Source organism: Lepidochelys kempii, chromosome 25, assembly GCF_965140285.1.
Source record: "Lepidochelys kempii isolate rLepKem1 chromosome 25, rLepKem1.hap1, whole genome shotgun sequence".
Taxonomy (NCBI): domain Eukaryota; kingdom Metazoa; phylum Chordata; order Testudines; family Cheloniidae; genus Lepidochelys; species Lepidochelys kempii.
This window is the reverse complement of record NC_136404.1, coordinates 15,568,302-15,583,455: the sequence shown is the minus strand read 5'-3', so window position 1 is coordinate 15,583,455 and position 15,154 is coordinate 15,568,302. Positions and strand designations below refer to the sequence as shown.

General features: G+C 51.9%; 2 protein-coding genes across 3 annotated transcripts; one reads left to right on the top strand and one right to left on the bottom strand.

Moving 5' to 3' along the window:
* On the top strand, positions 1-9,309 carry LOC140903225 (gap junction beta-2 protein-like). Of its 2 annotated transcripts, none has more exons than XR_012156188.2 (3): positions 1-81; positions 2,910-3,202; positions 4,830-9,309. XR_012156188.2 is itself a non-coding variant. In XM_073324174.2 (3 exons), the coding sequence occupies exons 1-3, from the start codon at positions 68-70 to the stop codon at positions 5,492-5,494; spliced, it is 792 nt and encodes a 263-aa protein (XP_073180275.1). In that variant the 5' UTR covers positions 1-67; the 3' UTR covers positions 5,495-9,309. The 2 variants fall into 2 exon arrangements, 1 of the variants encoding a protein (XP_073180275.1); XM_073324174.2 differs by having other exon boundaries at positions 2,910-3,022.
* Positions 9,310-10,346: 1,037 nt separating this feature from the next.
* RPS15 (ribosomal protein S15) lies at positions 10,347-15,154 on the bottom strand. Its single transcript, XM_073324041.1, has 4 exons — positions 15,052-15,154; positions 13,800-13,885; positions 12,547-12,781; positions 10,347-10,516 (listed from the first exon to the last, which is right to left on the bottom strand). Exons 1-4 carry the CDS (start codon positions 15,052-15,054, stop codon positions 10,403-10,405), a joined length of 438 nt encoding a protein of 145 aa, XP_073180142.1. The 5' UTR covers positions 15,055-15,154; the 3' UTR covers positions 10,347-10,402.

The window sequence follows — 15,154 nt, the reverse complement described above, 5'->3', positions numbered from 1 at the left end:
GAACGGTGCCGCAGGAAAGGACCATGCAACTCCAGGAGATTTCACTGAACAAACCCTAACGACCTTGATGCAAACTCCCAGGTAAAGGGGAAGCTGGGTTGGATCCTCCTCCTTAGTTTTCCCACTTCTGCCCTGCCCTGCCCCTGGACAGTAACTAACTGGCCACGTCCCCAACAGGTGTAAACCGGGGTCGCTCCCATTGCCTTCCAAATTAGGCTAATGTACCCCCAGGGAGGATCTGGCCTGTTATTTTGTGAAAGAGGAAGGCAGCACTGCTGTCTCTCATGGCATCTCACACTTTTCTTGAAGCCCCAGCACTTTGGTCCACATGATTAAGTGAAAAAGAGACGACTGAGGGAGGATAGGCTAGAGGTCTATAAAATCTTGACTGGTGAAGACAGTGAATCAGGAAGTGCTATTTACCCCTTCTCATAACACAGGAACCAGGGGTCACCCAATGAAATGAATAGGCAGCAGGTTTAAAACAAACGAAAGGAAGTATTTCCGTCACACAGCGTGCAGTCAACCTTTGGAACTCCTTGCCAGGGGTTGTTGTGAAGGCCAAACTTACACCGGGATTCTAAAAAGAACTAGATACGTTCATGGAGGATAGGCCCATCAATGGCTATTAGCCAGGATGGGCAGGGATGGTGTCCCTAGCCTCTCTTTGCCGGAAGCTGGGAATGAGCGACGGGATGGATCACTGGATGATTCCCTGTTCTGTTCATTCCCTCTGGGGCACCTGGCACCGGCCACTGTCAGAAGACAGGACCCTGGCTAGATGGACCCTTGGTCTGAGCCTGTATGACTGTGTCAGGCCCTTCTGGTTGCAGAGAAGAGCATGAAAATCTGACTTGCGGGGAGGCTAAAGGCTGAGAAACCGGGAGACAGGGAAAAGAGCCCACGTGTTATTTTAAATCTCCTGATTTCTAAACCAGTCTCAGGATTTTGAGGGTCTGGATCATTATTTTTGGTTGGGGTTAGTGAGAGAGGAAGGGATCTGATTAGGGGTCAATCCAACAGTCACCATTTTCTAAAAAGTGAGTCTGGGCACCCCACTCAAGACCCCAGAAAGGGCTTGATTTCCAGAGGGAGAGAGCTAGACGCTTCCTGGAAGGAAAAAAAAAATGACACCTCTTTGAAGGTGTCTCATGAGGGCTGGGCCCCCCCAAAACGGAGGCACCCAACTAGCGAGCACTTTGGAAAAGTTCAGCCACAGGCTGCAGGGGGAGGCCAGAAGGGGCTCAGCTGAGAATCCGGCACCGCTCTTGCCTCTCCTCTCTCTTCCCCTTGTGCAGCGAGGCAGGGCTGGCCATAATCTGCCCCCTTCTCTGCAGCTCGTCTCCATGTCAGGGCATTTTACCCACGATCTGGGAGGTTTCCTCTCTCTGCCCCGCCCCAGCCCCAGCCCCAGCCTCCAAGAGCAGCTCCAGCCAGACCCCAAGGGGCTCAATAGCATTGAACGGAGGCATGTGCCCTGCCTGGACTCCGCAGCCGCCGGCTCCGGCCACATTAATCTCCTTTGCCTCCGAGCGGCCGGGGCTGAGCGCGCTGGCCACCGACTGCACACGCTTTCTTCAGCCCCTGCTCCTCGCTCCTGGCACCCACTGCCCCCCCCCGCCACCCCTCCCCCGGCTATTCCAGTCCTGGGCTTTCCCGTACACAGCTCTGTCAACGCCCTGAACTGCAGCCCCCCTGCTAGTCCTGCTCTGGGATCCCCACCCTCAGCTCTGCTGCTGCCCCACAGTCCAAACCCACCCCATTGCCCCTCACTCCTCAAGTACAAAGTATTCCATGCCTGGGCCACTCCTGCGCAGAGACTGATGATGACTTTGACTAATTGGCTCCCTAGTTAAAGCCCCTCCTCCCCCTCCCAAGGATCAGCTGTCAGCTTTCCACAGGGGTAGCCTTCTCCCCCCCGCCCCGTCCACCCATTTCTCTTTGTCTGATTTCAACTGTCTTAATAACTAAGATGACAATTTGAAGTCCCAGCTGAGATCAGGGCCCCATTGTGTCAGGCGCTGCACAGATGGAATGAAACCATTCCTGCCCCAAAGAGCTCCCAGTCTAAATATACAAAGGGGCAGGAGAGGAAACTGGGGCACAGGGAAGGGCAGGGACTTGCCTACAGTCAGCCAGCAGGTCAGTGGCAGGAATAGAACCCAGGTCTCCTAGCTCCCAGGCCACAGGACCAGCAATAGCCATCCTCCCACTAGCCAGGCCTGGTACAATCTCAGCCAATCAAGATGGCCAGCATGAGGCTTACCAGAGCAGCTCAGCGGGTGAGGGCCAGGCCCTGCACTGTGCCAAGTTTAGAGAGTGATGGAGCCGTAGCTCTGAATACAGGGAAAGGCCCCTGGGGCTCTGATCAGGACCACGAGGCATGAAATCCTGACAAACTGATGCAGAGATGCAAGAAGAACAGCAGCTTCCCCTCCCATCACTGACCGGGGGTGGGGGGCAGGTGGAAGCTCCACCAGGGTCCCTGCTTTAATGGGCCAGCAGAAATCATTGTCACGTGACAGCCTCCAACGAGCCTGTTAAAGAACCCACCGGGGAACAGGCAGGTTGGTCTGCAGGAAGGGCCCAGAGACACAGGAGGAGGAGAGCTCTCCTCCAAAGCTGCAAGGGGCAAGGTCACCCCGGTGCCCCCTGAACCATTCCTTGGAACCTCGCCGTAGCAAGGGAGCAAGGAATGGGAAACAGGCCTCCTGGGTGCTGCGTCCTCCTCTGGTAATTAGGACTAGTGGCTCAGAATAGGGGGCTGGAAGTCAGGACTCCTGGGTTCTCTTGCCAGCTCTGGGAGGGGCATTGGGTCTAGGGGCTAGAATAGACGGGGCTGGGATCCAGGACTCCCTATCAATGACAAGCTGGGTAAATGAGTGCCATTTCCCCTCTCTGTGCCTCAGGTTACTCCTCCAGGAGGGAAGAGAAGTTGGAGCCCTGCAGATGCCACGTGAGACAGGCTTTGAGGCAGAAAAGCAAATCACCCAGAGTCTTCCCTCTGTCGGGTCTCAGGGAGGTAGGAACATGCAGCCCCCATCTATCCGCACTAGGGTTTGCGAGTGAGTTTCCAGCACCTCGCCATCGGTGGTATCGACAGATCAAACAACGTAGCACCAGAGACAATACCTGATCTTCATCCACCGCCTGGAAGAGATCATCTAGCCAAAGGCCGGTGCAGCCTCCGTGCCATGGTCAGGTCTGTCCCAGGACTGACATGGGTCAGGCAGGCAGAGGCTCTGTCTCTCGGCTCCACAGGATCGGTGCTATAGACCCAGCCTTGGCACTGTCTCTAAGAGGAGCCCCTTCAATGCGCCAGACCCCCCTAGGGCGTCTCACTCTGCATCCCGGGGAAGCCAGGCAGCTGGACCTCTGGGCCTGGTTCACACCGTGAGCTCCATTCAGCGAGTCCCCTGAGGGAGACTTTCCTGTCTGCAGGGATTAACACACCTCGCCCAGTGTTTACAGTGACACCCACACGGCGCTGGGAGAGTCCAGTTCCTCCATTAACTGGAACCCTAGGAAGTTCTTTGGGTAGGCTAGAGAACTGAAGGGTAAAGCAGAGCCCATTCTGGTTAGCCCAGAGCCCAGGATGCTGTAGGGAACCCCTTGGTTCAGGCTCTGTCTGTCTTTCTGTCTGACCTCCTTTGAGAGAGCCCTGACTCCTTCCAGCAGCCAACTCTTACCTCCACACCTCACCCTCTCCAGTCCTTTGATCTCGAGCTGGGGGAATTGTTCATCTGCCCTGAGGAGCGACGGGAAGTCCATATCCCTCGGGGTTGTTGGTTGCTAGGTTCCAATGTCCTGGCGACTGGATTCACCACTGTCTTCTCAGATGCTCCATTTATTGGAGACTAAGGCCCAGACAACCAGGCAACACCCATACCTAAGTCTCTTTGCCTGCCCCGAAAGCAAACAGTCCTTTTCCATCCCCACTGGGTAACAATGCAGCACATGGGGAAACTGAGGCACAAACAGGGCTCAAAACCATTACAAAATATTCCCACTTTGGGACACTCTCCCCCTAGGGAAGCAGGCAGACTGCTCCCACCATCCCTGCTCAGAGGCCCAGCCCACATTCTGCCAGCTCCTTCATCCCGGCTAATGCTGAGCAGCTCTGAGCTGCTCCTTCTGAGCCTCAAAGACCTGATCCTTCCAGCCGGAGCAGCTCGTTACCTGGCTGTCTGTGGCAGTGAAGTCCTCTCTGGTAGAATCATAGAATATCAGGGTTGGAAGGGACCTCAGGAGATCACCTAGTTGAACCCCCTGCTCAAAGCAGGACCAATCCCCAATTTTTGCCTGATCCTTAAATAGCCCCCTCAAGGATTGATCTCACAACCCTGGGTTTAGGAGGCCAATGATCAAACCACTGAGCTATCCCTCCCCCAAGGGCATGCACCCAGACAGGGTACGTGTCCTAAATGTACGATCCGAGCCTAGGAGCTGGGCCCCATCATGCTGCATTGACACAGTGAGACTGGCCCTGCCTCACAGAGCTAGCAATCTAAACACACCAGATAGACAAAGGGTGGGACGGGAAACTGAGGCACAGAGTAGGGAAGTGACTTGCCCAAGGTCATCCAGCAGGTCAGTGACAGAGCCAGGTCCCCCAGTGACCACGCCCGCGCCTTAATCACTCGCCTGGCCTTCCTTTCGAACACCCTTTCTATCCATGAGACAGTATTTCTAAGACTCCGACTGGGCTGATCTCTAATGTCATCCAGAGGGTTCTGGCCCATTTCTCCCCTCCCCGTGCTCCCTAAAGGCCACGTACCGTGTATATTCCTCTGCACGACCCACCTACATCTCTCCTCCTCCGCCCACAGGCTGCCATGGGGTTGGACACCGTCGCGAGCCCGTGGAGCGGCACCAGCAGGCACACCCCCCCAGCTGCGTGGGGCTGGCTTGGTCGGGGTCTTCACGCTGCAGCTGGGTGCCATGGCGGTTGGAGCCGGGACCCTGTGGCGGGACGAGGTGGGAGACTTGGCCCTGCAACGCCAGCGCGGAGAGCTGCCGCCGCACCTGCTTCGACGCCGCCTTCCCCATCTCGCCCTGCAGCCTGTTTGCCCTGCTGCTGGTGGTGATCTTCAGCCATGCTCTGGCCAGCTCCTGGCACTTCCGCCCACACGGCGAGGCCAAGGGCAGCTGGCTGCAGCCCAAGCCCCGGGGTGAGCAGCAGCGGCTCTGGCTGCTCTTGGGAAGTCTCTTGGCCAAGGCTGTCCTAGAAGGCATCTTCCTGGTGACGTTCCACATACTTTACAGCCACTTCCCCGCGCTAGTGCAATGCCCTCCCTCTGCCTGCCCGCCAGCCGTGACCTGTGCCATTCTGAATGCCAGGGAGAAGGACATCTTTAACCACTTCATGGCCGGCTCCTCCTGGGCTTGTCTCCTGTTCAGCCTGCTGGGGATGCAGCACGCCGCCGTTCAGATCTTCCAGGAGGCTTCTGGAAAAGCTCCACGAAAAAGCACAGCCAGGAAACCATGCGTGTAACTGGCCAGGTGTCACGGTGACTCCTCTGGGTCACCAGCAAGGGTTGAGCCCATGACTTGCAGTGCTAACAAGGAGGAGCCACTATTACTTGAGCTAAAGGAGTAACTCCTCCAGCTGATAGCACCACTAGGCTATTATCCAGCCGCTAGCAGGGGACAAAGGCACACTCTGTGTGAGGGCGAGTTGCATAATCACCCCAGAGGGAGAATGAGGATGGTGGTGGAGGGGGTGTATATAGGAGTAAGGGTCATGGGTTTTGTCATTGCACCATCGATCTCACACAAGAGTGACAATTTAAGCGACTCCGAAATGATCCCCAACAGAAGATCAGACCCTTACGTAACAAAGGATGGCAGCTCTTTGGGACAAGAACTGTTTCTTTGTGCTGTTTATACAGCACCTAGCACGATGGGGCCTGGCGCCGTATCGAGGGCCCCTGGGTGCTACCATGATACAGCTAATAGGGTGACATTTAGATGGGGGAATTTAAGCCGGATAACTGGAAACATTTGCTAAAGGGCAGAGCTGATTGTGTGAAATAATCTCCCAAAGGGAACTGAGAAAGGGCTCGTGGTTAAAGACATTTAGAGTTGGAGTAGACAAAGCTCTGTTTATCTACTCACATGGCCCACATCAGCAGGCCTCCATTAGCATTTATCCTCACCACCCCTCTACAGCGCATGGAAATATTAGCCTCATCTTAGAGAGTGGAGGTGCAGGGTAAGTGCAATGATTTGACCAAGATCACCCAAGAAGCCTGTAGCAGAGCCAAGAAGGCCCAGGCCCACGCCTTAACCCCAAACCAGCCTTCCTCCCTGGAGAGCCACCCTGCACTGGCAGGAGCTGGATGTGGATGGCTTCTCCGGCTGCTACATTTAAAAGCCAGGTGTGTTCGAAAGTGCGTTGAGAAAAGACAATAGAGAAGAGCCAAATGAACCTAAAAAGCTGCTAGGGAATTTCAAGTTGTGCATCCAAATTCTAGCTGAGAGTCGTGCATCTGATTTAGACTCTTCATCTCAGGAAGGGCTAAAAGCTCTGACCCCAGCAGCCAAACCCATACTGCTGCTTCAGAGGAAGGATTTTGCAATGCAAATCCTCTCTGATCACTGGTCAAAGAGAAAGAGGCAGTAAGCAAATTTCACATGATCTCCAGAAATATTGACCAAATGGGAATAATCTCACAGTGACATCTGCTGGCCAAAAAACATTACCCGGCTGCAAGCCAGCCTGGCCTGCAAATATCCTTCTGGCTCTCAGGCGGGGTAGCCTGGAGGTCATGCGGTTTTACAACAGCCTGGGCAAACATCAGTCTTCCAGACAGTTTCTGGAGCCATGGTAACGGCCACGTATGCTCATGCCTCCCAGAGGCAATGCACCGGCGTGATCTATAGAGCGTAAAACACCTGGCCACACGGTTCTGCTGGATGAAGCAGAAAATGGTGTTAAGAGTAGCAGGCAAACACACCGGGCACAGGGAACTGCTCTTCCCCTTCGGGGATCCCACTGCCCCACGCGCCAGCCACTTTGCTGTGCCATCCCCGGCGTCTCATTATCATGCAGGATGGCGCAGTACAACTTCTTTGGCGCTGATGCTCCTCGTGGGTTAAGAGAGCTGCGTTCTTTACTCAGACCATTGCTGGGGTACCTGGAAAACAAACGGGTGCAACGGATGCAAGAGCTACATCTTAGCAGTGAATGCCTGTCCCCGGCCATTCACATGGAGATTAGGTTTGGTGCACAAAGGACATTCCGACACCAGGCAACGCAGTTCTCTCCTTTCCAAAGCCATCCAAGTCCTGGGTTATTATTTAAGCTCCTGGACAGGCAGTCATTCAGGGACAAGGGGAGGGTGCAAAGCCCCTTTCTGAAGCTAGGCTACTCCAAAGAGAACAAAGCCGGTAGAGCATGAAAAGGCTTTTTAGAACCAGCCACAAAGATCCCCTTTTGAACCCCGCTGCTAACTGACCTGACGCCCCCATCGTACGTTCCACCAGATGCTAGCGCCAACAAAGAGCAAGTAAATGCAGGGCAGCCATGATGTATTCACCGCGGGCGCCGGGCCGGGCAACAAGGCTGCAGCAGTTGTTTTGGTGGGGGAGGTAAATCTAGCATTGGTGAAAGGTCCTAGATTGGTAGATCGAGGCCAAGCCGGAAACAGGTACAGCACAGAGAACAGCGATATGAGCTTCCCACTAACACACCTGTCTGTATCTTGTCATATTTAACTGTAGACTCCTTGGGGCATGGGCCAGCTTTTTGTCCTATGTCTGTACCGCACCTGGCACAGTAGGGTCCTGCTCCAGAAGTAAGGCTCCTAGGGGCTACAGTAATACAAATAAATCTCTTGGCCTGGCTGTAGAAAGACCATCTTTTTGAGGGTGTCCAATTCCCCCGACTTCTCTGCTGAAACTACAAAGATGGTGATATTGTGGACGCATGTCCAATAGGAAATGGAACGAGACCCACCTGTATTTTTCACACGGGCCATCAAACAGCCATCAGAGTAGTTACCATTCTGGTTCTGGTTGACCTGAGCCGAATTTGCTATGTTCATTACCAAGCCCCTGCATGGGGAACCGAATGGACAGCAATTGATGCGAGACCACTGTGTAGCATCTTTCAGCCCCAAATGCTCCAGGCTAGTTTACAAATCAACCTACCACTGGAGTGCAGGGACCTTTGGGGAGAAACATGGCAGCCGTTAAACGTGGCTGGGAAAGTGGCATTACCAGCCTCAGTTATAGGGCTTATAGAACAGTCAGAGCTTCATCCTAGGCACACTAGAGTTAGAGGAGTTATTCTCCCTACCGCCCAGGATTCATCCCAACCGCCTCTACCTGTAGTGTGCGAGAGGTATCCAAGCCTGACCTCACTTAGCTTGCAAGATTATAAAAGCACAGGCCAAAGGGAGACCTCAGTAGTTGGAAGAAGAAAAGGAGCCAGGTTGCTCCAACCCCTGTGTTTTAAAACATGTTTTCCATGAGGCATAATTAGAGGAAGCTCCCAAAACTCTGCATTTCAGTCTGAGGGAATGGAGGGACACCAGAACTACCCAGTGGCTTGCAGAACAAGGAAAAGGGCTACCGTTTGTTTGGGTCATTGACTGACGTTTCATACACCTGCTGCCACACGCAGAGGGGAATCTGTTGAACCCACTTGGGATTAGACCCTAGAACAAACAGCCATGGCAAACCACGTGGACTTCTGTTTGACCTTAATATTACTAGATAAGAGAAGGAAAAACTGATGAGACTAGAGCTGTGTCAGAAGGACTGAAGACTGGAGAACCAGGGTCTGAATACACAAGCCCTTTTATAACCATGTTTCTGCCATCGGGAACCTTTAGTAAAATCCTGTTTCCATGGAGTATCAATTACTTTTCAGATTGTGCTACAGAAAGCAATGCAGCTGTAGGGAAGCATGCTTAGGACATGGTATTTTAGACAAGTCCCATTAGGGTTTCATTTGTTCAATGTTGTTTTTCTTTCTGATTTTTACACACACCCAATACTGAAACCACTCTGATTAGTTTCCATACAGGTGTTTGTTTTTAGTGGGAAAGGATTCAGGACCTCTCAAGGGTACAATTACTGAAATCAGCACGGGATTTCCCATGGCAGACCATGTAAGGAAAAGATGCATTCACATTTCTAGTCCATCTTCAGTGTTGTTCTCTAGCATTTACCCAGAGATTATGCCAGATGAGATTTTTCTGCACACTGGGATGCATCATTGGCCTAAAGGGTTTATTGTGATATATTAAATGTTTTTGGGAAGTCATGGAAGCTTGGAAAAAAATTATTTTCATCCTTTTCTGTCAGCCAGATTCTTACATCCTTCAGATGTTCAGGGTAATCACCACATTTGTTTACTCTATCAGCATCTTCATGGAAGTAACAAGAAAGGCCCTAGGACAGAAAGCAGCTGTGCACAGGAGGGGAACATACTTGGGACACCAAACCAAAAAACACTCAATAGCTTTCAAAGAGGCAGCGATACCCTACTAACAATTTTTAGAGGAAGAGGATATTGACATCGAAGAATCCAGAGTGCATTCCTCAGACTAGAACATCTACCAGCCAATAAACCTGATCTCTGCCTCCCTTTTATATTCAATATATACTTAAAAGGTGACCATGCAAGATTCCAGAAGACTGGGTACATAGCCTGCCCCCCATCCCCATCATACCATAAAGAGGTGTGAAAGGATTTTACTCGTGCTTTTTAAGTACCAAGACAGTCAATTCTAGTCTTGCAGGAGAATATGGGTTGTTTATAATGAGCTCTCATCCCTTCATTGACGAGAGGGTCTCGAATCTTATCAGGGACATCGCTACTCCAAATGGTGACTGGAATCAGTAAAAGTTCTAGAACAGTCTGCGTAAGACATCTTCCCCCTACATTTCAACTTTCACATTTAGCAGTTGTGATGTCATTTCACCCATTTTTAAGTCAGTCTCCCCGGGCTCGACCGCATTGGAATTTCTCGTGTTAAAAATAAAAAAGAAGAAACACTGAAAAAATTCTTATCAGACCCGCAAAGAGGCTTATTAGGGCACAAGCCCATTCCCCCTCCCACCCACCACCAGAGATGGCATTCCTTGACCAACAAGCTGTGCAGCTGGGGACAAGACACGTGGAGTATCCCTTCCAGCGCCAGGAAGGGATACTCCACCTGACTTGTCCCCGGTTGCACACCACAAAGCATTTTCAGTGAGCTTATGCAGACACATGGACTCAGATTCTCTACAGAATCCCCAGGCCTACACACAAACTCCTAGTGGCATTTAGCTTCAGCCCAAATGGAAGGGAAATTTTCAAGACCCTACCCAGAGAGGGACCAGAGACAGTGTCGGGCAGGAGCATTTTCTTTATTTACATATAGAAAACATTTTCCCGAAGCATCATTTACTTCAGAGGAATGAACCTAGATGAGTGGGTGGCACCGATACCAGGTCTGCCGTGTTTCACTGGCTTGTAAGTGATGGAAAACTCACCCAGGTAGTGGCCAATCATCTCGGGCTGCAAGAGAAAAGACAGGGTGACTATTCAGAAACACGACTGATCTGATGTGACAAGCAGCTGAGAGCCTAAAACAGGAGAGTACCCTGCAAAGACCTTGAAGAGCATCCGAAGACAAGTTGGATTTCATGGCTCAGAGCTCTACGATGACTGTTTAGAACTACTCTTTAAAAATGCAATACCTCCACCCACATCTATCAGGTGCTTGGTGCAGGCAGAGATGGACATGCCATTTGTAGCCAATTCAATTAATGTAGCCCTCTTTCTGTGCCCAAATTATCCAGGCGGACTGACTGATCTTTCATTGAACAACAATGTGAACGTTTCAGCCTTCAGACTGCTCCAGAGTTCACTGCTACTATTGTTTTGAGCAAGCACAAGTCACACCTGGCCACTTCCCTGCAACTAGGCACCCAGTGGCACAGTATTGCTCCTTCTCCCTGGCTGAGGGCTCCCAAATCAACAATGCTGTAGAGACAGCTGCACAAATGTTTCTGGTGTGCGCGTGCGCGCGTGAGAGAAAGAGAAACATTCACAAGCCTCTGTGCTCACAGAAACCTACCCGTAGGTGAACGCTGACAGAAATTGAATAAACGGGGGTAAAACACCAGAGGGAATTTTTTTCTTTTAATATTCAGCCAGCCCTAGCCACAGCTGCAAATCCTCCTCTTCCTCACATTCAAAAACGCCTCTCCTTCCCCCTACCCAGACAGCACTCCCACCGCCCTGGCAGACAAGACTATTTCTACACTACAGACGTCTGTTGACACAGCTGTGTCCGTCAGGGGTGTGAAAAGGTGTGATCCCTGACAGATAGCACTAATGCACATGCACTTACACCGGCCATGCTTGTTTTGTTTGGGGTGGGCTAAGCGGTCAATAAAAGCGCAGTTTTGCTGGCAATAGCTGCGTCCCTGCTAGGAACACTTACCAATATAACTACAGTGGTAAGGAACGTCTACTGTAAATGTGGCTTGGGCGTTGCTTAGGCCACTGCAATTAGCTACAGCAATCCACACTGATAGACAGCCAAAGACGGAGATGTTCAAAGGCACAAGTGGCCATTATGAGTTAGTATCCCAGGTGTCTCACTCCCATTTCACATCTAACTGCCACCTGTGCCTTTAAAAAAAAAATCACCCCCCCAAGTGTACAACTCAAACATTCCCCCAACCAGAGAGCCCAAACAGGTCGATCTACCCTCAGCCTTCCGCAGGTTTGCAGGTTAGATTTCAACCACAAACGAAGCAGGCAAAGAAAACGTTGGTCAGTTGTTTAATCCTTCCTCGTAACCTCAGATCGCACCACACTGCACCTGCTGGCTACTTCATTTCCAGTTAGATTTGCAAGTTGGACTTCTCGATACAGCAAGACACACTGTGGCTCTGTAACTGAGCTCTTGCCCTGCCACCACCAGGCAGGTGAGTGTAGGAGTGAGGGGGTACAGGACTGCCGCAAAGGGTCTGTCTACATTGCAAGAAGCAACATGTTCTTAATCTCCTTAGCTTAGCCAAGTTAAGAGCAAGCTTTTTGTTGCACTGCTGACAGATCCTTCCCCCAGTTACTTCTCTCGTACACCGCAGCACTATGCACAACTGATTCATTCACTGAATTACCAGAAGGGCAAGGAACCTCTTGCAAAGCTTCAGCCTAGGTCTTAACAAGCTAAGAAGAAAAAGCCTTGTATGTAGCACATTCCCCAAAGTCAGACACCACCTTCTCAAAAGAAAATAGAGAATGACAACAAAGTTTGGGTTTTTTTTAAAAAAAACAAAAAGCTCCCACAACAGTCTGTCTTTCACTGGTGTTAAAGCGTCATACACAAAGACTCTCCTCCAAGAGGCAGAACAGGCCAAGGCCCCAACTGGAACAGAAGTTCAAGCAAATTAAAGGGCAAATGGCTTACACTTTCAAAATCAATCCACCGCAGGAAATTTCAGGAGCAGGGACGGGGCCTAAGCAAGCAGGATGCTGGTAAGTTTCTGCTGCTGTCAGGCAGTATTTAAACCTTTCGCTCCTGCATGGCTCACCTTGATTTCCACCTGGTTGAAGGTTTTGCCGTTGTATACGCCAACCATGCTGCCCACCATCTCGGGGAGGATGATCATGTCGCGCAGGTGAGTTTTGACTACCTCTGGCTTCTCCATGGGAGGGGCCTCCTTCTTGGCCTTGCGAAGGCGCTTCAGGAGGGAATGCTGCTTACGCCGCAGGCCGCGGTTCAGACGCCTGCGCTGGCGGGCACTGTACAGCTGCATCAGCTGCTCACTGAAATAACAAAAAGGACCAGATCAGCTAAAGAAGAGTCAGCTCACATGTAATATTTAGATTCAGTGAGGAAAGGAGTGAAACACCGGACCTGGCGCCAGGGACTCCTGGGTTCTATTGCCAGCTGTGGGAGGATAGAATTATCATCTGTTCAGTTTGGAAAGATTCAGGAGCGAGCAAATCTGTAGTCTAGTATGCAGGGCAGCCGAAAGTCCAGAGAAACTGTAGAAAGTTTTCTGAATGGCCAGAGGTCCCTGCTCTGGCAACTTCCCTTCCTGCAAGCTGGGGTCTATGGCTCCTCTCAGCAGCTGCACCCCACCTGGGTCCTAGCGCCCTCAGAGTTAGGGCTTCTCCCCCACACAGTTCTGGGCTCACGGAATGCTGGGGGAGTGGCCCCATCTTGACACCACCCCATCTCCCACATGCTTGGTCCAAATTAAGGATACCAGAAATACGAATGAACATAGCAAATTACTTCTATAAAAACACTCAAGTAAAGTAGCGGACAACAAAATGTTGCTTTTCGATAGTCCTTTGTACTCAAAGATTCCAGGTCACATTACCAATATGAATGCATTTACCCTAATTAAGTCTCCAGGAGAAAGACTGATAGTATCTTTATTTTATAGATGGGGAAACTAAACAGAAGGCATGGTCTTGTTATAAAGGTTTTTGCCTGAGTGGATAGCAAAAAAGCTGTTCTATCCAAATTAAGGAACCACAGCTTAATCCCAATGTATTCTTGGTTCAGAATATGGCCCACTCTCATTGTTAGATGAGACAATAGAAGTCATATAATACACTTGGCCCCAAACTATTTCACAATCCTGTTTACGCCTGGCTACTTCTGCAGCAAAGACAGGGCCTATGGGTCTGTCGCATAGAATTAGATATCTTGATTCCCAGTCCTGGGCTCTCACCACAAGACCTGCCTTCATCTCTTAACATAACCTCATTGCTTGGTCTGGTGCGGGGGAGGGGTGGAGAAGAAGGGTGCCAATAAGCAAGAGTTTCTTACTAGGACATATCGAGGAGCTGATCCAGATCAACACCTCTGTAGGTGAATTTCCTAAAGGTCCGTTTCTTCTTCTGTTCGACTTCCGCCTGGATGGAGAGAACCAGAGGAAAACCAGATTAGGCCTCCAAATTACAAAGACATCTACGCAGGCTGTGACATTCTGCCAGATACCTTGGCTGCCCTGCTCCCCTATGTTTATCAGCCCAGTTATTGCCCACGTTTACGTGTTGGGGGGGAAGAGGAGCACATGCATGGTAGCTCATTAGTCTTGGTAAAAGTGCTCTGAGGAACCAATATAAATGCTGTATTATTCATACTGATTCACTGGTACAGAAATCGATATTAACGCTCCTTTCACTTTGGAGCACACATTCCATCTCGCAGAGCTATGAAACACCCCCCCCCCCCCCAAGGTGAAGCATTCACATGGCTTAACTGGCCAAATCCATATTTACAAGAGGTTGGTTACTGGACATATCTGGAACCAGTTTAGCCTGGTTCATAAACCAATCCTGCTCAGCATGCTTCCATAAGCTTCGCAGCCCTGTGCCAGCACTCCACATACAACAGACCCGCACACGCACCTTCAGCACCCTGCCTGGCCCTACAACAATCCACAGCTCCCCGGAGTGGCACACAAGTTCCATCGGCCTCCACCATCAGCACCCCACACAGAACACACCCCCCCACACACACACACCCTCCCACACCCCTGCACCGACATGCGGCATCCAGACAACCCCCCGGGTGCCCAGTCATGCCCCAGCACACCTTACACATGCTCAGCCCCACATATTGTACACAGACAATCTCACAACACCCCCCCCTCCCCAAGACACAACTCTCCCTCAACACAAAACCCCCCAGAGTCACCGACACCGCCTACAACGCAACCTCACCCACCTACACCGCACGTACCCGCAGCACCTCCAACAGCCCCCCAAGACACATGCACAACCCCCGCCCCCACTCCTTCCCCGGCTCCCCCTCCCCCCACAACGCACCCGCCCTCCTCTCCAGCCCGCTCCGCTCAGGCCCCATCCCCGGAGAAGCCGGGTGCCTCCCCGTCCCCGTCCCCGCCAGGGCCCGAGCCGGGCTGCAGCCAGAGCCGGGCCCGTTCCCCGCCCATACAGCCCCAGGCGGGCAGGGGGCAGCGCCCTCCGAAGGTATCGGCGCCCGGAGCCCCGGCCGAGCCGGCCCCGAAGCGGATGGAGCCGGATTAAGGGCCCCGGCCCATGGCACCCTCACCCACCATCTTGGCCGCGTCTCTGCGGAAAAGGCTGATCTCGTCCGGGCGGCCCCTGATGTCGCGAGAGCACAGCAAGGGGCAAGCCTCGCCCACTACGGCTTCAGTG